This window comes from Anarrhichthys ocellatus, unplaced genomic scaffold (assembly GCF_004355925.1).
Source record: "Anarrhichthys ocellatus isolate YVR2014 unplaced genomic scaffold, GSC_Weel_1.0 scaffold16, whole genome shotgun sequence".
In the NCBI taxonomy this organism is placed as follows: domain Eukaryota; kingdom Metazoa; phylum Chordata; class Actinopteri; order Perciformes; family Anarhichadidae; genus Anarrhichthys; species Anarrhichthys ocellatus.
In genome coordinates, this window is record NW_022280046.1 from 8,571 (window position 1) to 29,796 (window position 21,226).

The 21,226-nt window shown below is 42.1% G+C and overlaps 1 protein-coding gene across 1 annotated transcript in view; it reads left to right on the top strand.

Moving 5' to 3' along the window:
- The first annotated feature begins 12,013 nt into the window (after positions 1 to 12,013).
- Positions 12,014 to 21,226, top strand: part of LOC116387944 (collagen alpha-1(XXVII) chain A) — a 60,410-nt gene continuing 51,197 nt past the window's right edge. Inside the window, exons 1-2 of the mRNA XM_031855403.1 lie at positions 12,014 to 12,356; positions 16,555 to 16,625. Of these exons, the coding sequence (XP_031711263.1) occupies positions 12,304 to 12,356; positions 16,555 to 16,625 (124 nt within the window). The 5' untranslated portion in view covers positions 12,014 to 12,303. The remainder of the gene's footprint in view (positions 12,357 to 16,554; positions 16,626 to 21,226) is intronic.

Consider the following 21,226-nt stretch of genomic DNA (forward strand, 5'->3'; position numbering starts at 1 on the left):
TGGAAAGTACATTTTTTTGGAATGGGGAATTTACCTGAAGCACAAGACTGTTGTCAGATTCCCGAAGCCTCTGGATTAACGTATCTCCATACATCACCAACTGATTGACACCTTGTGGACACCGTGTGCACCTGAATTATCATAAACAATGTTGTGGTGTGTCATGAAATGACTATACATACACATGAGGTAGAGTAGGTTGTCATCCAATTACCTAAATCTCCCTCTACAGGTGTCAGAAAAGCATTGTTACCACTTTAAACATGAGAGTTACTTTGCGTTTAACACATTAATAACGGACATAATCTAATTTCTAAACAATTTTCTTGAGAATAAATTCCTTATTCAGTTAAATCCAAGGATTTTAATTCATATAGAATTTGAGGACAATATTGACACATAACCTGGATACTAACATACTGTGTCATCCTTTTCTATATGGTACGTTTGGAAACAATTAAGTACTGTGCAAATGACCAAAAGTGATGCGGGTGTTTGCTACATATGAGCACGTAAAAGACATACATGTTCACTTAGCGAGAAGTACCCTGTGCAGAACAGAGTGAGCATTTGATCCAGTGGTGTGGGGGCCATATTTTTTTTCATCATGTAGAAAATATGAGGACTCCATGCAGACTATCACTAATCATGTGAAGGAAGGCGTCTCGTACACTGAAGGTGCTTTCGATGTTTATGTGTCGGAACGTAAACAGATGAGAGAGTCAATAGGCCAGGCTTAGGGTAGAGGAAGGAGTTAAAAGGCTCATCTTTCATCTCTAGTTAAATGAAGCCTTTTGATGGATGTTTTCTGTGAAACGAGTCTCAGTGATGCCTTAGTGAGTGCCCTTCATAAGGCAGAGCCCTGGCTCTACACAGGCCTGCTGTTCTACTGGGAGGCAAACACGAGGAATTCTCAAAAGTCCATCTGTCTCTTTCTGACCTGTTTGGATTTCTGCAGGAAGTTCAGCTAGGAATATAGGTGTGACTGTACTATGACATTAATGAGTTTTGTAGAAAGGCCCCATTCAAAATAGGCCATGAAAAAAAGGAGAAAAAACCCCCGGCCCCACCGGGATTTCAGTTGAGCTTGCATCCTGCCTGCCTCTGAGAGGAAGGAGTGAAATCAAACTTTATAAACTGCACACTTATCTTCTATTTCAGTTGCTGGAACCAGAAACAGCACAGGACAATTGTCCGGCTGCCAGTTTTTTTTATGGATGAAATAACGTCTTCTCCCATAACCGGAAGCAAAAAACAGAAATAAAAAAAGAAAAGTGCGCATGAACTCAGAAAAGAAGATATAGTAAATAGACATAGACGAAGAGAAGTGGCCAGAGGCTTTTTTACAGACTCCAGCTTTAGACAAGCCTGTAATTAAGGTTTGGTTTACTGGGACAAGTGTGGCGGTTTAAGCCAGAAGGCTTCATATGAGACAAGGCTACATAAGACTGAATCCTTGTTGGGAAATGACAGTGGCCTCCGCCTGGTTGCTGGCACCAAAAATACACAGCTGGAGATGGCTAAGCATTGGGTTTGGGAACGTATATATAAAGTTAATTATTGTATATGCTCAAAGAAAAATATAGTAGGCTGTTGCTAGCTTCTAATTTTCTTTCTGTCTCTCGACTATTAGACTTTCAGTTAACAAGCCCTCTCCATGTAAGCGGACTATCGGATTGGATTTGTTAATTCGATTCTTGTTTTGGAAATATTGCATTTTTTTCCACTGTTTTTAAGGTCATATGCATCTTGTTCTGATTTATTTACAGAAATCTTGTTGTAATATTTAACTGTGTTGTGTGCCAAGTTGCACTACTCCAGATCTAACTAACTGATTCTGCAGCATGCATTATGCACATAGAACCACCAGAGGTAGCATTGTTCTTCCGTGGAAGATGAACATTTGCAGGCTGATCTGTGAAACGATCGATGAAATCTACACTTTGAAAGATGTATATTTCAGTTTTCCTGAGAAGATTCAGCATGTTCAACGCAGGTTTCTAAGTTTGAAATGTTGGTTGTGATGCGGCTGGTTTGTCTGTCAACAGAAGAAACGCATCTTATTCCTCCCACACTTCCACCTCCACATAAGGGGTCGCACATTTTATGTTGTGGCGTGGGCGCAGTCACCAAACCTTCTCTCAGAGCCTTCATTTACCTGGATACAGGAAAAATGGAAGATAGTGACAGGTTGGGTGTTGTGCTAAAAATGAAGAGGCAGGAATCAAAAAAGATTATAATGAATGAAACGAGGCTGCCTCATGAAATGAAAGAAAGGGGATCCATCTAATTAGAAAGGAAGTGAGAGGGAGATTAGAGGGACAACAATAACAATGGGAGGAGATATCTAAGTAAGATAATCATATAAAAGTGACAAAGATCACATGAGAGGCAGCACTGTGCCCTTCTTCTCCTCCTCTAGACCTTGGAGCAACTAACCATGAATCCAGCTTTTGTGATGTAACAGTGTATTGACCCTTGGAGGGGCCCCAGACCAAAGAGGGTGTTTACTCGAAACACGCAAGGAGCTCTAAGCCTTTCACAGCCTCCTGTTCTCCGAGAGGGCCAGCATTCGTTGACTGCCACTGGAAATGGCACCGGTCTTTCCTTGGCTCACTCCCTCCCTCCCTCCCACAGAAATAACAGAGGTGCATAGAGACTGTATTCAATGTAAGTATAAGTCACTCCACCTCCAGTCGGTCACATGTGCCAGAGCCGCAGATTAAAATTGCTCCATGTACAGTGTGAGTCCAGTCCAACACAAAAGCAAGTCATGAGCTCTGAGAGATTGTTTGTTTGTAGGAGAATCTTACTTATGACTTCTGTCATTAGCCTGGACATCAAGACCAATTCACTCTTTAATTGTACATAGTTGAACCAGTGTCACCAGCTGACAAGGGAGATGCTGATTTTTGTGCTACAGCATGAAGATGCAGGAAAAAGTGCACTTGTTGTTAATTTCTCTACATAGAAATCTGCTTAAAAACAATTTCAATAATGCATTTAGTTTGTTTTTTGATCACTATTTAATCACTATCATTGTGTTTGTTGTCCAATTCTGTTTTTACAGTTTCAGATCTTCAAAAAGTTGGAAGTGTGTTTAGCTTGCTACAAGGACTGGGTGCTGAGGATGATTGGGATGCCACAAAAACTAGAAACCAGCAGAAATGCACAGTGAAGACAATGTGAGGCAAGATGGGGGAAATGTGCAATAAAAGCAGTTGCAGTGATGTTATGGAACAAGCTCTTTTTTATTTCCACGTCATTCATTCATACTGTGTTGTAATTATTTCCTAAATATTTTGATGATATACTACTCGCCTCAAAGCTTGCATCTGTTTTAATGCAGAGTTTTAAAAATGATCATTTCCAGACACAAACACTTATTGAGTCATAAAACCAGAATTATGCAGATTTAATGTGACAGTCTTTGTGTTTTTCATATTTGACTCTGGTCATTTCCTATTTGGTAATGGTTTACAAGACATGGGATGATGAAAAAATTGTAATAGGTGCTGTTGGAACGACAAAAAAGCTGCAAAAAACATCCTCTACAAATCAGTGCAATTGCAGTGCTTTTAATCAACTAAAATATTTTGGCATCCTCCAATCCAAAAGCCCCTCAGCCCTTTTCACAGATGTCCTTGTGGGCACATCATGTTGGGCTTACGCTTACTGCTTTCTCACAGAGTCACTGCATCCATTCTGCTGTATCATTATCATTTATATGCACTCACAGGGACGTGCTGCAGTGCATTCCTCTTGCAATGTTAAAATACTTCACTTATCTTACAGCAAAAGCACTAAAAATAAGGGTGTAAGGACAGAGGAACTGTTTTGTTTATTTCTGTGGGTTCTCAAGAACAACACAACAACAAGACCAATAGTTAACAGCCAAATTGTGACTCTGGACCAACTGACCAAGCAACAGACTAACATTGCTGTCCTCAAAGCCAAACTGTTGGCGTGGCTTAAAAGTCGATGGAATCCAGGGAAATGGAGGCCGTGTAATTCAACAATCAGACCTTGAAAATGGGAGCAGAAAGCCGCTAAGGGCATGGTGCAGCTCTCAGATTAGACACTTTAAGAATTAAGGGGTGAGAGCAACAATGGGTGCTTATTTGTTCTGCAGAAAATAAGTATGCAGTCTGATAGAATCATTATTTTCCTCTTATCCTCCAGCCATCCCACATACTGTGTGATGGTTAGGCAGCAGCGTGGAAGATGTCTGTCTTTCATACCTAAATACACTGCAAGTCAACGCAGGAAACCTAAGTATTATCCTTACTAGTATTTGTTTTGGCTGGGGAGCAAATGGCAATGTTTGATGGGAGAATAATTGACAGTCTGGTACTAAGAGGAGGAGAGTGTGAAGGGTCCCTGTGTTAGTCTCGCCAGAGAGGTGGGAGAGCATTTATATAGGACCTGCCGCAAATATCTGCTTTATTAAAGCACTATTGAATTATTGCTTGAAAGACGTGGTCCTCATACTGTCCAGCATCTGACGCCTCACCTTAGGCTACCACATTTACTTGGAACTCCCACTGGGGTGTATCTCATGCACCGCCCACTGCCCACTTCAAAGGGCACTCAAATGCTAAATGAGCAGGCAAAGGTTGGCAAATGAACGTTTGAAAGTCAGGAAAGTACCACCTTGTCAAAGCTGCAGGCGAGCATCTTTGCGCTGGCATGAAAAAAAACTAGCTGACAAAGCAGCTTTGTTCCATTTTTTCCATGTTTTTTGGGCTTTTCATTCAGTCACTGCTGTTCACAAAGCTTTGGTTTTTATGGGAAAAATACCTTGTATTTTTATATATGCTCCAACATTACCATTTAGGGCCATTAAGTTCAGCTAGAGGCATGTTTATGGGATGGGATGACTTCCTTAATATTTTTCAAACTACACGAAGGGAGGATCACAGGTGTCAAGATGATGGAAGACGAATGGGGAAAAAGCACAGAGCAAAGTCTTCCTCACCAAGTACTTTAAAGTTGCCCCAAAGTCTCCTAATAGGATAGAATAAAAAAAAATATCAGTGTGGTCTTTATTCCCACCACTATGGGATGTGTGGCTTGGCTTAGCTCTGCACAGAAGTACAGATTTAAGAAAATTACAGTATTCCAAAAAATCCCATCTGCCAACCAAACTCTGTAATAATATTTAATGATAGTTAAGGGTTAGTAAATGGTCTTTTTAAACAGTTGTTAGGAACAAACGTCAAAATATATATATTAAAATTCTCATATAATATAATTATAGTCAAGAAAGGTTTCACTCAATGTTGACAGTAAACAAAATGTGTATGACTGGCTTTGTGAGAGCCATGAAGTTTTTTACTGCCTTTAATTGTAAACCGAATGATGTCTCCATTGTGCAGTTATCTCTCACAAAAGACTCTGTCAAGAAGGATATTTTATTTTAGATCCTGAGCTAAACATTGCTTGTGTGCTTTATTTTGGGTTTTACCTCTTGAATAACACATTGTCCCTTTTCATTTACTCTGTTTGAATGAAGGCAGTTGTATCCCTTTGCAATAAGATAACTAAATGTCCTTCAGAATGAAAAGCCTCTTCATGCAGTAATCCAGCCCTCCAAATGGAGGAATGAACTTGGCCTGAGAAACACAGAATGACAAGCATTTTTCAGTTGCTATTTCTGCTCTTTTACATGATATAAGCCTTCCTATTGCTTGCCAGAGGAAATTAAATGTTTATTATATAGCCCTGGGGGCTCCTGCAGCAAGAGTTTTGGTGGACTCAAAGAAAGGATAAGCTCTTCCTCTCTCCCCTCCAAACTTGGCTTCCTCTCGTGGCATATGAGAGGCAGGAGGTGGAGGTAGGGTCACAGAAATAGTAAAAGAGAACCAGCGGAAGGTATGAAAGAGCAGAAAGAGGGGGTAAAGGAGTTAAGATTGGCAGCCAGAGCTCAGAGCTCTACCAATCTCCTGCATGGGGCCTTGGCCTACGTGCTCCGCTTGCTGCAACAAAGCTGAGCACAAGGGCATCTCCCCAAATAAGCCCTCCATACTCACCTGGGACATCCCTGCATGCAGCATGTTGGAGCCTCATGCCCTCCTCACTGAGAAGTTTCATTTGAATGGATGGATCCCAAATCTGTTCAATCTTCCTTTTCCTAGAGGTTTTGATAAAGGAAGACCAAGCTGGTAGATTTAGAAATAAATGCATTTAATGAGAGTGAATGAGGAAGGATTGCCCAAGGGTTTGTTTTGCTGCAGGAATTCAGTTTTCTCAATAGCAGATTTGAAAAATGAAAGTCTTCTTATCTGTAAAGCTATGAGATATATGCTAGAGATATCATTAGACTGTGCTTCAAGCTAGAAGAGGTCCAATAAGCCCCACTTTGCTGTGTAAGGACTCTAGGCTCCAAGTTGGGGTTTCTTTTTAAGAAGAAATGTTCTGCCTGGCCATGCTAACAGTGATGGCTTGTGTCACCGTTCGGAAGAAGAAGTTGTCTCACTGGTGTGGACGGCACACAGGGTCATATGGCCCCATGACTTAGGTCCATAGGAAAATTCTCCAATTTCCTGCGACCACAGTGAGGTAGATAATATCACGTTATCAGAACCATCTGAAAGTGATTACAAAGCACAGCCACCGGCCTGGAACAGTTTTTCTTTACAGGGCTGTTAACTGCACCAATTCACCCACACACACACAGTGCACAGTGCACAGTGTGGTTGCACACAAACAAACACAAGTGTATTTGAATGTGTGCACACAAGCAGCAGCATTTCCCTGCATTAACCAACCTGGCCTCAAGTTTTTGCGCTTAATTCTGATCAGAACACTCATCAGAGCTCAGCTGGTCACTGTCATTTGGAGGAAAAGTTAAAGGAACAGTGTGTAGGATTTAGGGAGATCTGTTGTCAGAAATGGAAAATAGTATCCATAACTATGTTTTCATCAGTGTAACCACCTGGAACTGTGAATTGTTGTGCTTTTGTAACCTTCGATTCTAGAATGAGTCCTTCATATCTACATAGGTCTTGGCTATGGGTCCATACCATAGCTACGCAGGTCCTGTTTACGGAGTTCGCCATGTTGCACTGCCATGTTTCTACAGTAGGCCGGTACGAACAAACCAAACACTGACTCTAGAGAGCTTTTTGCATTTTTATGTTCCCTAAGTGGTTTTCCAACATGCTTGGAAAAAGGGAGGGGTGAGCAGAGGGGTATTCAGTTGGTTGCAATCTGCTACCTCACCACTAGATGCCACCAAATCCTACAGACTGCTCTTTTTAACATCTTGGGAAATGTCTCTTTGCTTTCTTGATGATGAGAAGGTTGATGCCACACTGATATCTCTCCTATGCTCCAGAAAAAAACAGTTTGTACAACATGTGGTCTGACCGATTCAAACGTGTTTAGTTGCTCTGAATAGCCACACACTCAAAGGTGGAGTGAAAAGCCGGCCGGCATGAAATTGGTGAGATAATCCTTTTAAAATGTAGATAACGACTCTCCTGGAAAGCTTTCACAGTGTTGCAGAATTTGTTCTGTAAAGTATGAAAGCTTCCTTTCTCACCTCTACACCAATTGTTGCCTAAAGTGGCCTTGAATGTTTGGTGTTTGAATGTTGGTTTATGTTTACAGAAGCTGTCTGATGTTCCGAAATGCTGAACCGTTCCTGTAACATCTACAGCAGCACCTATAGAGGCTACATCAAAGACATATAGCGACCCTCCTTGTGATGGGGAAACAGTTCAGGTTGGAGAAAAAATGTCTCTATCTGGTCATTGGTGGAATCTGGGATAGAAGTGTGTGTGTGTGTGAGGGTGGAGAGGAAGGTGGGAGTGAGGGGAGAGAGGGGAGTAGTGGAGCGGTAGCTGAGAAATTTGAGTGAAAGACCATCTGTTTGGGGGTATCTGGGGGTCTGAGGGAGTGACACTTCCTGACCACTTCTGAATAATGTCAGAATGATGGAGACAGAGGAGCTTCAGGGTAATTCAAAAGTTGAGCGGAGCTCGTCCTCAAAATGTTCAATACCGATCTTCACTGATTATCAAAAACATAGATGTTCTACTCCTAATCCTCCACGATTCCCTGGAGGCAGAGTAATACAGCTCTGTTCTTCTGTTGTGGAAATATTGTATTTCTCCCTATTTGGCTTGAGTCAGGAGGGAGACGGAGAGTGGCTGATGGGGGGGGGGGGGGGGGGGTGAGCCATCTCCGGGATGCAGAAACACTGAGCCTGGTGTGGGACCTGGTTCCATTGGGGGAGTGGATACAGCATCATAATGACCAAGCCAAATATTTGTGTAGTCCATATTCTGAGAGCATAATGAAGTCCTTTTACGGAGGGCATCATTGGAATCTGGACACTGATTCTATGCCAGAGAGAGCAGGTTTCATGGGCCCTGCTGTTTCCACTTAGGCTACCCAGGTCTCTGGTGGCCCAATCCAAATTCAATACAGAGCCTTGTGTCCGGAATAACAATGAATCAGTTTGACAGAGGATAAACAGTGAGTCGGAAATTGAATTTGGAGGTGAGTTGCACACTCAGGTGGGCTTTCATTAAACTGTGAATAGAATGGGAATTCAGAATAAGGGTTTTGCCTACTGTACATGCTGTCAGGGTCAACCTCTTACCGAGGGAGGAGCTTGAAAGCAAGAATTTCACAGCACCCAATCCAGCCAAATTCTCTTTTACATCTAAGACCCTGCATTGCTGTGCACACACTTACAGTATGTATGCAAGTATGTATTCTCACACAGATGTGGACTAACTTTCTATAGTTTGTTGTGCCTTTCTGATGGTGCCAAGTTGGTCCTGTGTCAATATTCTCTTTGACTGCCAATAAATGTGTCAGGAAGGAAAAGAGGAAAAAGCTATACAGCCCAGGACTTTTCTGCTCAACTTTAACATAGTGGAAGATCTTTTTCCTGCAGGGGGAGGGTGGCAGAACATTATGGTTCACCTTTTTTTTAAAAGCAAGGCCCTCTTCAGTATTATTATTTTATTTGGATCCTCCCCCTGACTTAAACTGCAACACCCTCCATACTCCCACAATATCTCAGAGTAATATATTACTATTTAATGGATACAATTCACTCTACCATTCAGAACCAAAAGTGAGTAAATGAAAGCAGTTCAAATGACTTATTGCAAGTTTAAGATGGTGTACTCTAATTTAAACCTCAAATTTTCACATGGCCAAATTTTCACCAATTAGCAATTGGTAAAATGATGGGATAAACACATTGGAATATTCTGCATCCTGTTTACCAGCCTTTCTTTATTTTTTAACCAAGAGCTGTGTGTTGTGATTACAGTAAATGTGCATAATTTTAGCACCACAACACCTCAACCCTGAATACAAAAACACAGTAAAAAAAAGTAGCAAACACTGCAGAAATCAATCTAATAACAGCACATGTTCCGGAAACTCAACTCGATATTTCACACTTCAACAAACTTGGTTTTGTGTGGTGTTGACACTCTGAATCCAGGGTAGCCAGGTATGTGAGCCTGCCCCCAAAAGAGCTTGTCTCCCCCAGCAGGTTATTCTGGTGTTATTATGAGAACTCAACATGCTCATTATGGTTGTGGCACTGCTTTCGGGGTGGCTGTCTACTCTGGTGTGCCAGCAGTGGAAATGCTTGTGGTGAAGGAATGACAGGGGGAGAGAAAGAAAGAGAGACAGAAATCCAGGAGAGAGAGAAAGGAAACAGGAGGATCTAGCAGACAAAAACACACAGAGACAAAAGAAGATAAATGAGTCAGCATAGAGTAGGGAGTGACATAGAAAAAAGAAAAGACAAAGATAAATAAAAATAGAAAGAGAAAGACCGTAACACGGAACTGAGCGTAACATAAATCTCACCATAGAGCTTGTTTGACCACTTTCCACCCCCCAGTGCATCACCAAACCGTCCCTATACACAGGAAGGAGACAGAACCAGGAACACAAACAAGTGGACGCAACCACCTGTAAAGGAAAAACACAAACCACAGACACTCCACATACACACACATGCATGTGTGCATTCACCCACTCGGCACACACACACACACACACACACACACACACACACACACACACACACATTCCTTGTATGAACAGTCTTCTTGTGTGCAGTGGAGCTGAGAGAGACAGCACTGTCTGGTTCACCGCCACCACCTCCATAACCTCTGCCACTGCCCGGAGTGAAAACACACCTACACAGAGGTGACTGTCTTTACAATCTATTTATTTGTTGGGTGACATGAGGTTATTTCATGTCCGTACGTGCTCTAAAAAAGCCGCTGTTTACGTTACTTTCCTTAGGTGTTTGAAAAAGTAAAAACTACTCGGAGAAGGTAATAAGTTTAATAAAATCCTTGTACTTTTTTAACATAATTTCAGTATTTTATACTACTTATGGTCTTTGTCACCTGGATACAATTCTAAACCTGCTACTTATATAAAACAGCGGCGCCATCCAGATAAATATAAAGCATGAGAAACATGTGAACACCCAACCAAGCCAAGCGCCCAATTTTCTTAGCTTTTAGTCTGCAAAACACTGTATTGGTTGTTTATATGTACAGTACACAGCTCACTGTAAACACTGATATCCAAACAGCCTGTGTTGCTGTTACTCTTGCCGTGCATCAAAGACCAGTCTTGTGTCCTCACTAGGCCCAGGCTGCAATTTGGGCTCAAGGCGTGGCCCAGCACCCTTTGGGCTGTGTCCGCCCTGCGCACCAGTAATGACCCCTTCCCTATGGGGAGTGTTTGATCTGGGCTGCCTGTGTGCTTTAGCAGGGCCTATTTTTGGAGTGTGGGGGGGATAAAGGGAGCTTTTAGACTTGGTGCCAATGACCATAATTAAGAAGCTCAAAAGGGTGGCAGTGAGCGTGCTAGCAAGCGCAGAGGTTGTAATTTTAAAGAAGGGGGCAGAGTCGTTGTGGCTCATTGGAAGTACATGGGAGGGTCGGGTGGCACCCAGTGCTGAAACACAAGGGACGGAGTGTGTGAAGGAGACTGTAAAGAGGATGTTAATGACTTGCGTCCATTAACAACCGCCCCTGAGGCTGGCTTACCAACGGCCTTAGGCTGAAATGCAGAGAGATCGCCCTAGCTGACACACGCAGTCAGCTCCGCCCTCACAGAGTGTCAATCAAGGTGACCTTTCAGTGCTTAAGGCCTCTGACCAGTCTGCTCAAAGAGTGAGCGCTAATAGACCCAAGTCACTAACATCGTTATTCTGTAGCCTCCTCAGCTAGTTGTTTGCCCGCTGGTGTTGCTGTGTGCAGCATTCACGCGAACAAGCAGCTTGCTGTAATATCAATTCAAAGAGTTTTTGGCCATGTTCACTCAGATTTTGTGAGATTAGGGTGATACGATCCTCCTATCAGGAACCACTTATCCACTTCAATTTTATTCAATTACCATAAAAACAGAATTACTACAAATTATAAGTTCATTTTTGTGTTTTTGGTGCTCACAGCAAAAATTACCATTAAGAAATTCAGCTGCAACATCTCTCTGGAGAAACTATGTTCCTGTTATTCTGGACAGTCCACAGACCTTCCTCTGAGCGGTTTTCATCTGAACCGCTCGAAATTAATAAAGTTCTCCATTGCTCTTAAGTCTTACCGCATCTCTCCCTCAAAGAAGTGGCTTGAATGACTCAAGGCCATCATAGATGATCTACAATCACTCAACTTGTTTCACACACTGAGGGATAATTCGGTGGATACTTGAAGGAGAGTCTCTGGAGGAGAGCTGTAGGCGTTCCTGTTTTGGCAGTGTGTGAGGCGCTGCCCATGGTGTGTCACCGTGGTTCATTCATGTGGTTTACCGGGGCATGGGGCTCTGGGTAACATCCATGTGGCCACCCCCCCTGGAGGAGGGAGGCGTGTAGTTGCACGATGCAACCGCTGGGCTTGTAACTTGACACCTGGCCGCGCGGTGCATTTGCCGTCGCTTTACCCACAGAAAGCCTATTTAAAAAGGAAAGGGATGAGTCCAACGCTCCTGACTCCGTAACCCCCCTCCAAAAGAACCCAGCTTTCTCGCCGGCTGCGCGTCCCTCAATCTGGATCGGCATAAATGAATGAAACACAGGGGAATATCGACAGACAATCGCACAGGAAAACTCTCTGTCAAACCAGCCTGCCAGAAGGGATTTATGTCGGGCTTGACAGGCAAATCAACATGAGTTTTTTCCTCTGGAACTTCATCCCAAGCTTGTCAAATGTGTAAAACGGCGACCGGTGTCTTCTGCCCCCCTTGCAAAGGAGTCACGCTGTGATTAACGGTCAGGTTTTTGACTGCCAGGACAAATGAATACAAATGAATTTAGGCACCCGAAGGAGAGATTGCAGAACCTCTCATCTAGACACAAAGTGAGTACCTTTTCATTTATTAGACTGTGTCTGTGTGCTTTGATGAGAGGCTGTTGGAAAATGCTGAGGTGAGGCGGATCACTGGCGGGGGACTGAGTTACAATTTAAGGAGCTGCATGCCCCCCATGTGCGCTATCTGTGATGTGCTGGCTGGCTGTGGTCCAGCTCACCATGTAGCAGCGGTGTCCACTGGGGACTACTGAGGCTCTGTCTGCGGTCGGTTGGGACCATAGCTGTCATTTGTCATTTGTTTAACATTTACCATAACTTTGCCAAAACGAGTCAATTTGTCCAAAATGTTTTTCCCAATGAAATGGACAAAATAGACTAATCATAATCACCAAGTTTAAAAAAAAGTTGTAATACCTTTTTTTTTTTTTACATTTGTACTTTTGTGCAAGACAGGTTGAGATTGCTCAAAATTCAAGTGTTTGAATGTTTTGTTTGGCGAATACACAGCGGGAGCATGCAGGAACTTTGCCATGTAATGTTTACTAAACTGACTCATCTGAGCAAGCAAAACACGCAATTATTCAGACCCATAAAGTTTCATGAGAAGTGTATCAGCATCCTCTGAAGCGTTTGTGAGATGCTCTCCATGTTTTCCCTTTTACGCATGCAGAGTCCACAGTCACATTTACGCAGGGGAATCTTTTTTTAAGGTGGACGACGTGTCTCACTTTCAACAAAATACGTTTACTGCTAAAACTGTGACATGAACTTTTGCAACACTTTTCCAGACATAATCCACTTATCAATATATTTAAAGGAACATCTGCAACTGACATGCGTTTTAGAGTGAAGCTCAGTGGAACATCTACTACTCGGTGACATAAAATGCAGATGTTATATGCATGTGTTTACATGACATTCTATTGTAATATACTCACGGAAATATTGGGTCGTCACTTCGCTGCGTGTTGACTATTTTAGGGAAGTGCATGCAGCAGCCAGCTGTTACACAAATTACTTTAAAAAAAAAAAGAAGTAATTCCTCCATTCATAAATCATTCATTCATTTAAACATGCACGCGTCGTTCTTGTCTTAGATCGATATTTGGTTTTATTGCACAGTGAGTGAGAGATTCAAGTTTGAAACATCTGTAGTATAAATTGTGCATGGATCGCTGAGTAGAGTCTACCTGCGAGGTGTCAGCTTCATGGAACACCAGACACACACGTGTCCACGTGGTGTCGCCCTTTACGTCTCACTCCTGGCTTTTTGCACGCAATTAATCTTTTGCAGGGTGTAGGCATATTTTGACATTTTTTTAACACTGAAAAAAACAACTCCAGAGTTTAATATTTAAAATATGATAAATAGCCACTTGGATACTTTCTGGGTCAGAACCTGTTGCTCTAACTTGAATGATAAGGTTCATATCCAAGTAGAGCAGGGTATCATACAATTTAATGTGTATCTGCTTTAAGTCATTATACTAGTTGGAACAAGACTGATGTAGCTCATTGGATGTGTAGAAATTGGTCAGGGAGTACATTTTTACTATTACTAGACTGCAGAGAGAACAGATAATGAACATTCAAGTACACAACTTGTCTTAAGATATGTCAGTGGCCCTCTCTTCCTCATCAGCCTCTGTTAGTGTCAGCCACTCAGTAGGAATTTTCCACTGGGTGTGTGTTTATGTGTGTGTGTGTGTGTGTGTGTGTGCTCAGGAGGCAGGATCACCTTTGGGAAATCCTTTCAGGGAATCATTGAGTAGTCCAAACTGGTTAAAAGAAACTGAAACTATAGTGGCTTCTCAGTGTGAGTTTTTTTCCTCAACCTTTGACTGGTCACTGGCCTACAGACAAGCTGCTATTTGAGTGTGTGGGGAGGGGGGGGTTTGGTGGTCGAGGGGTTAGAATGAGAGTTTATACATGGGCAATGTAGGTTTAGGAAAAGAGATAAAGACAATGATGCATTGAGAGAACATCAGCGTTGAGGAAATTACAGTTTTCATCTGACGATTGCTGCTGCAGATTGTACAATGTGGCACCAGATATCCACAGGAGTGGATTTCTTTGCCACATTGTAACCAACATCCAGATACTCTGACTCACTGTCTCCATCAGTGTGTTGCTCAGTCACACTCCTTTGTATCCATATCTTTCATTAGATGACTATACTTTTTAATAGCAAATGACGTGTGTGCTACTCACAGTTAAGATAAGAAGATCACGGAGTACCAGCAATACAGAGCAGCGTTCTTCTCCCTTCTCTCTCCCTTGTATAGGTTAAACTGTCTGCTTTAATGGAGGACTCAGGACGAGTTATTGTTCATCTTGGCCTGTATTTTGTCCACTCAGCTTAGCTGAGAATTCCCTTGGGGAGTCCTGTCAGAGCTCACTGTTGCAGTATGAAAACCACACCAGACTGGGTCAGTGTACAGATGTCAGCCACGCACAAATCCACCTCAGTGCAACCTCCTTCACATGCTCCACGGAAGAAAAGTCACAACCCGTCCCATACACAGATCTAAACAAGCTACCGAGAACTTTAAAAATGAAAAGCCAAAGAAAACAGCGCCGTTTCCCAGGAAACATGGTCCAGTTTGCACAGATGTAAACAGCCCAGGGGACACGAGCAGAGTCGTTTTTGCTGTAATAAAAAGTAATCTCAGCATTCATGACTCATGTTCAATAAGCGGATCTCTCCTCAGCTGATAAGACACTGAATGAGACTGTAACCAGCTGGGAGTCTGGGAGAGAACCACTCACTCTGACACACACATTCACACACACACTCACACGCGCACACACACACACACACACACACACACACACACGCACGCTCTAAGCATCCTGAGTAACCACAGCCAGCTGTGTGTGGGGTTGATTGTGATGAAGCTGTATTAGCAACAAGGAACTGGGAGATAGGCAGACATAGGCACCGTCACACACACAAACACTTGGATATGTATACACACCCTGATTATAATCATTGGGTCATCAGAGGGGGAAGCAGCCACTGGTTAGTGCGGAAGTTGTTTGCAGAAATATGTCTAAAGATATGTTATCCTGGGATGTTGCAGGTAAATATGTTACCGTCTTTCCCACATTTGATGTGTTTGGAGCCCACAAACCCGACTGCCTGCTCTACTCTGGCCCTCCAGCTACAGCTGCTATACACATTTCCTCCTCCGATGTGTGTGTGTGTGTGTGTGTGTGTCTGGATGTCCTCCAGTGGTAAACAGTGGCTCCCCTGCCTGTCACCAGATCTCAGTCCCCCGCTGAGCCCCTCAGTCCATTTTCCAATCTCCTCACCTGGAAGCGGTGAGGGTGTTGAGAGAGGCCGCTTTGTTTTTCTGTTCTTTTGTGTGAGTGTGTGTGTTGATGAAGAAGTCTACTACAGTATTTCTGTCTTTCAAAACAACATGGAACTGTGTGTGTGTGTGTGTGTGTGTGTGTGTTTTGGAAGTTGTAAGTGCTTTTGCAGAAATCACTTCACATGGTATTGGAATCTCCGAGTTTGTTTGACTTTGTGTGTTGGTGTGATCTAAAAACAATGAGTACAGAGTATTATACGATATATTACGATACTCTACTATATTCTATTCTTTCACAATACTGGAGTTTTGTATTCTTACTGTAGTTCATAATTGTGTGGTCTATTGAGACACAAGCAATATATTTCCTAATGACGGCTAAATGCAAGCAAATCCGATATAAAGGCGACCTTTATGAAGGGATTAATGGTTTTATTAATGGTTAAGAAATCATTCACTAATGCTTTGTAGATCTGTTCCAAGCATTAATAAGGACAAATTGCCTTAGACTTGCCGGACTTTGTCATCACCTGGACTAAAATCCATCTCAACAACTTTATTTACACTTACAACTGCAGACTCGATGATTATTAATCAATAATGACTTATTAACATCTATACCTACGTACTATATGAGTTATTAGAGTGTGAGAAAGCCAAGAGCCTTTATTAATAGATTACCAGAATATATACCTGTATATTTACCAAATAGAAAACACCAGCCAATAGGATTTTAAACAACCTTGCAACCCAACTTTCTTTATGGCTTTGATAATAAAGCATTCGTAATGGTTTGATTTGTTGAAGCTAATAAACAGCTTCTTAAAGGGACACTCAATTATTTTAAGAGTTAAACAATTGTATGATTCAATGATTCAATGATGTGTGTCTGCTGTTTCTTTCTAACGTCCTCTCTTCTCTTCCCCCAGGAGAGCCCTATTGCTCTGTACCGTATTATATTGTACTTGTTACCTGGGACTTACACAAGTACACTCTGAAGGTAAGACGTGACTTAAAGTCACTTCCACTTCTCTCAATTCAGTCACTTCTCTTAATCCCCTCTTTCTTCTTCACTGAAACTTTACCAGTGGAAAAAAACTGTAAACTTTATTTGAGCACTGGGGGGGGATTTATTCTTCGCATATTTGGTCATTGCCCAAGCACGTAAACACATTGCTATGAGAATTGGGCCAACGGTTGCCATGACGACAGGTGTTGAGTAAGCTGAGTGAGCAAGGGAGTGATCAGATCATACATTTAAAGCTGACCATTGCAGAGAAATGTTCTCTACCGAGTGTCTAAACTTTGATTTACAGCATTCCGTAGACGGGACGTGAAGGAGGTCCTTTCTTAGACACAAAATAACCTCTATATTCTACAGTAACAATTTATCAAATGACAATGTGTCACACCTCCTCTTGCTTTACGAAGCTTTACAGCAAGTTTCAGCTCATTGATTACCTCCCTAGCGTCACAGTTTTGGTTCACTCTCACCGGTCTCATAGCATCGTTTTTCAACAGCAGCCGGCAGCTGTTTTCACTGGAAAGCTCTATAAAGCCATTGTAGACTATATCTGCCCAGCACCAAACAGCAGACAGACACATGTAGCGACTAGCTGGTGAACATAGTGGAGCATTTAGCAGCTAGAGAGACAAATATTTCCTTCTGGAGTTTGTGGAGACCAAACAGAGCTGAAAAAGCATGAATATTGGACTTCCATCAGCCAGGTGGTCTGAAACACAACACTAAATGAATGATAATGCTGCTCTGTAACTTCTGGATGTTTAAATAACCAACTGTGCGCTAACAAGTTTGCCATATCAAGTTAAAATGTGACGATATGTCGTATGTATTTAGCTGTTTTTTTATGTGATTGTGCAAGTAGAAATTGTTTGTTGTTTGGGATTGTGATCCCTTGCGCTTCATTTTGTACCAAATGGACGGTTTCCCCAGAAGAAAAGTTATAGATACAGTTCAGTGAATCGGCCCCTTCTCTACTCCAATTATCATGATTGAGACTGACAGGGAGTTCAATAGGCTCGACACGCAGCCACTGAAAACTGATGACCGACAAAACCAAATGTCATCTCGGTTCATTGCAACAAGGCTGAAACCTTTTTTTCCCCAATTCAAGGTCATAGCTCTCTAAATAAAAGCCTTGTAAAAATCTGTTCTTTTCTAAGTGCTGACTTTTTCTGTTTGATAAAAAAGAACTCCATTTCCTAAATGTAAATTTAAAAAAGACTTTTATGACATTTAGGCTGGGATTGGGTTACTGGGTGTCAGGCAGATCTGGCAACACTGTCTATAGCCGACATCACTGTTGCAGAGTGGCTGAACTCCCTGCTGTTGAATCCAGCGGTGGGCCTCTGCAGCATTTCATACTTCTCTCTCACCTTGTTTCCTTTCTCTCTTCACACTGTCAACTGTCAAATAAAGGCAAAAATACCTCCCCAAAAAATGTAAATGGAGCATTTGGTGTGCTGTTGGTTTAAGTTGCATTACATATTACCACAATGACCCCATTCTGACCAGGTTGTTGTTGCATGTAGCTCTACTGTCACCACCAGATAAAAGAAAATGCCAAAAAGTATCTTAAAATATGAAGAACAACAGAAATAAACTATATTTTCAATAAATCACAAATCATGATTCAAAATAGTGAGAATTCTTGCGATGTATTGCTGTGGGGATGATGTTTCCACTCGGATATCATAAATGGCTCACTATAGGCCAGTCAGCCAAAGAGAGATCTTTTGAGTGTGTTTCAAATGAATTGGTGACTTCATCCTCTACAAGGGATGACATTACAGACTGAAGAGCCTTGGACTTTCTCTCTGTCCTACTCGAGTGACTTGGCACAGAGCAAGGCTATGAACTCCAGCCATGTGTTGAACACAAGTCTGTCTGTGTGTGTTCACATACATTCAGTATTCTGTATATCTAAAACCACATGGTTGATGCATGCCCCAGTAATAGTCGTGGTATTTGAATAAAGGAGTTTGGCGACAGGAGTCTACGTACAGAAGAGATGCATGTAATGCACCCTTCTGCCTCACTGCCAAGTCCTGATGTCCTTTACTGCAGGAGAGACCACACAGAGAGAAGAATTCACTGTGTGGATGGGTATACACTGTATCCCATGTAGGTCATGTTTTTTCTGGCTATTTCATAAAGCCCTAATGTTTTGAGGCAAGGAAAATACTTACAGCCCTATACAGAGCATGGAAAGCACATAAAGAACTGACGGTATAGGAGAGGCCAGTCTACATTTGCCTCGCTTTGCAAAAAAGATGTGAGTGCAATATTCTATGAGATCAGATTAGAATGTGTTAAAACCTGGTATGCATCAGTAGCACTTAATAATTCCACACTAGACAGATTAGTTTCTGTTTTTGTTTGACATGGTGCATGTGAGAACTCAGCCGCTTCCTCCCTCCGGTCTAATTCCTTGATCACTACCACCACTACCAGGGATCACATTGCCGCTCTTCACTTTCTTTTTTTTAAACTTTCCGTGCAATTATATAAAGTCTGAGCCCCCCGTCAGCCGTCTAATGAAGCAAGCCTTGTATTATAGAAGGACAAGCATCTCATTGAAGTCCTTTCTCTCCATGGCTTACCAGTACAGCAACTGTTAGGACATCCCATCGGTCTTTCCCCTCATCTTTCCCTCTTTCTGTCAAATCATCAACATTGCGTGCCCACGTTTCTATCTTTTCACAAGCAGGGCTTCTATACACATGTCCCCATTAGGCAAGGCCCAGTGACCACAGGTCATACTCAGCCCAGAGACAATAAAGATGTTGAGGGGCCTGGGTCTGAGATCACAGGTCATTATAGAGAATGAGCGCCGGCGACCCCTGAGACTGAAATGCTGAATAGAGAGTCAAAGTTGGCGGAAAGGCTGGAAACTGTATTCTGCCTCCAGGCAGGGAGATGCTGTACTCACTTGTGGTTACCGTGGTCATGTTCTGAATTTCCAAACTGGCTCTATTGATGAGAAAGACAGAGAGGAGCAGGGAAGAGGGGAGGTTTTCTGATGATGCCGATGTCCTTTCATCCCCTATAACCTTAAAACAAAGAGGCCATGCCTTGATACCAGCGAGGCAAACGGCACATATACTTTAACATACACAGCAATTACTCAGATCTGCTAATTGGTGTGGAAGTTATATAATTTTGCCACCAAATGTACATTTAGAATCTGAACTCTCTCCCTTGTGCCTCAAAATTCACAAACACGTATTGTTAGCTCTATACAGTATCCAACAGTCCCTCTTTCCTCAGAAGGGGAGTGCGTTGGCCACATGGTTACCAGGAGAGGATTAGGTCCTTTACCCCGTTACTAGCTGCTTTAGCCTTGACTGAGCTCTTTGTAAGTCCTTACAAAGAGTACAGTGAATGTGTAAATATATTTCCTGCATTGTTTTTTCTCTGTCGTATGGAGATCTACATTTCTGTAACTTGATTATCAGTAGAAAAAAACCCGCAAACTGCATCAGACGCTGGCATGCTATTGCTTCACTTTGCATGTTACAAGTCAGAGTTCTTATGTTTATATATAATGTTTATTTTCCGCTCGATGTAAACACCAACATTTTTTAAAGTGTATAGAACATTCATTTACCCTTCTCAAATAGCTGACAGCATGGCCCTTTCCAGAACAAAAAAACGACTAAAGACAGGAAGGCAAAATTAGTTCGAGATCATAAATTTGTAGCCACAATGCTTTGGCTTGGAGCTTCAAGTGACTTTGTGTTTGTTTCCCTTTGGAGCTGTTAGAATATGGCCACATTATTCTTACATTTTGGGGCGAGCAGCTCCTTTAAGAATTTGCCGCCCTCAATAGCAATAAACATGAAATATTTTGAGGCCATCTGTTGTGGTCTTGCTTAAAGCAGTTTTATGCTTCACCAGAGTCACATGGTCAAACGACACTACTTATATTGGAGAGAAGCGTGAGGCTGAAAACCGCTGACGTTTGAAACAAAGGCCACCACAGCATCTCTTTGCAACTATCCAGAGTCTCTTCATACTCCCCTATCATCAGCCTAGTTTTATGTCCCTGTGGACCTATACATAGTCATTTGTTTTGGCCTTAAGTTGCACTAGACAGCCTACAGAAGCAGTTCGGTCACCTCAAAACCCAGGGAGTTTATTATTCTTTGTATTTATTTTAATTTTGCTTCAATCCTCTTTTTTCTCCATCTCTTCACCCTGCAGTGTTTGAGCTCCATTACTTTATGAGCTGCTGTTCTGACTTGGCTGAAAGACCAGTCTAACATGACGTATAGCTATGATGCTGCCATGCCTGTCATGTGTGACAGCAAAAAAAATGGATTGGTTTTATTTTGTTAATGGAAAGGTATTGGAAACTTGGCTCGTGAGCCAGTGTAGTCAATCCAACCATTACCACTGGCAAACACAGCTAAAACATTTTGCTGATCCTCACTCCAGAATGTCCTATTAATATATTTAAGATGTTTAACAGTTTCCCTCAGCATGGTTGTTCTCATCCATATCTGCTAACTGTAAATGTTTGTGTGTGCAACTTATAATGAAATATGATAATACTTATTAAGGATTAATAAAACCGA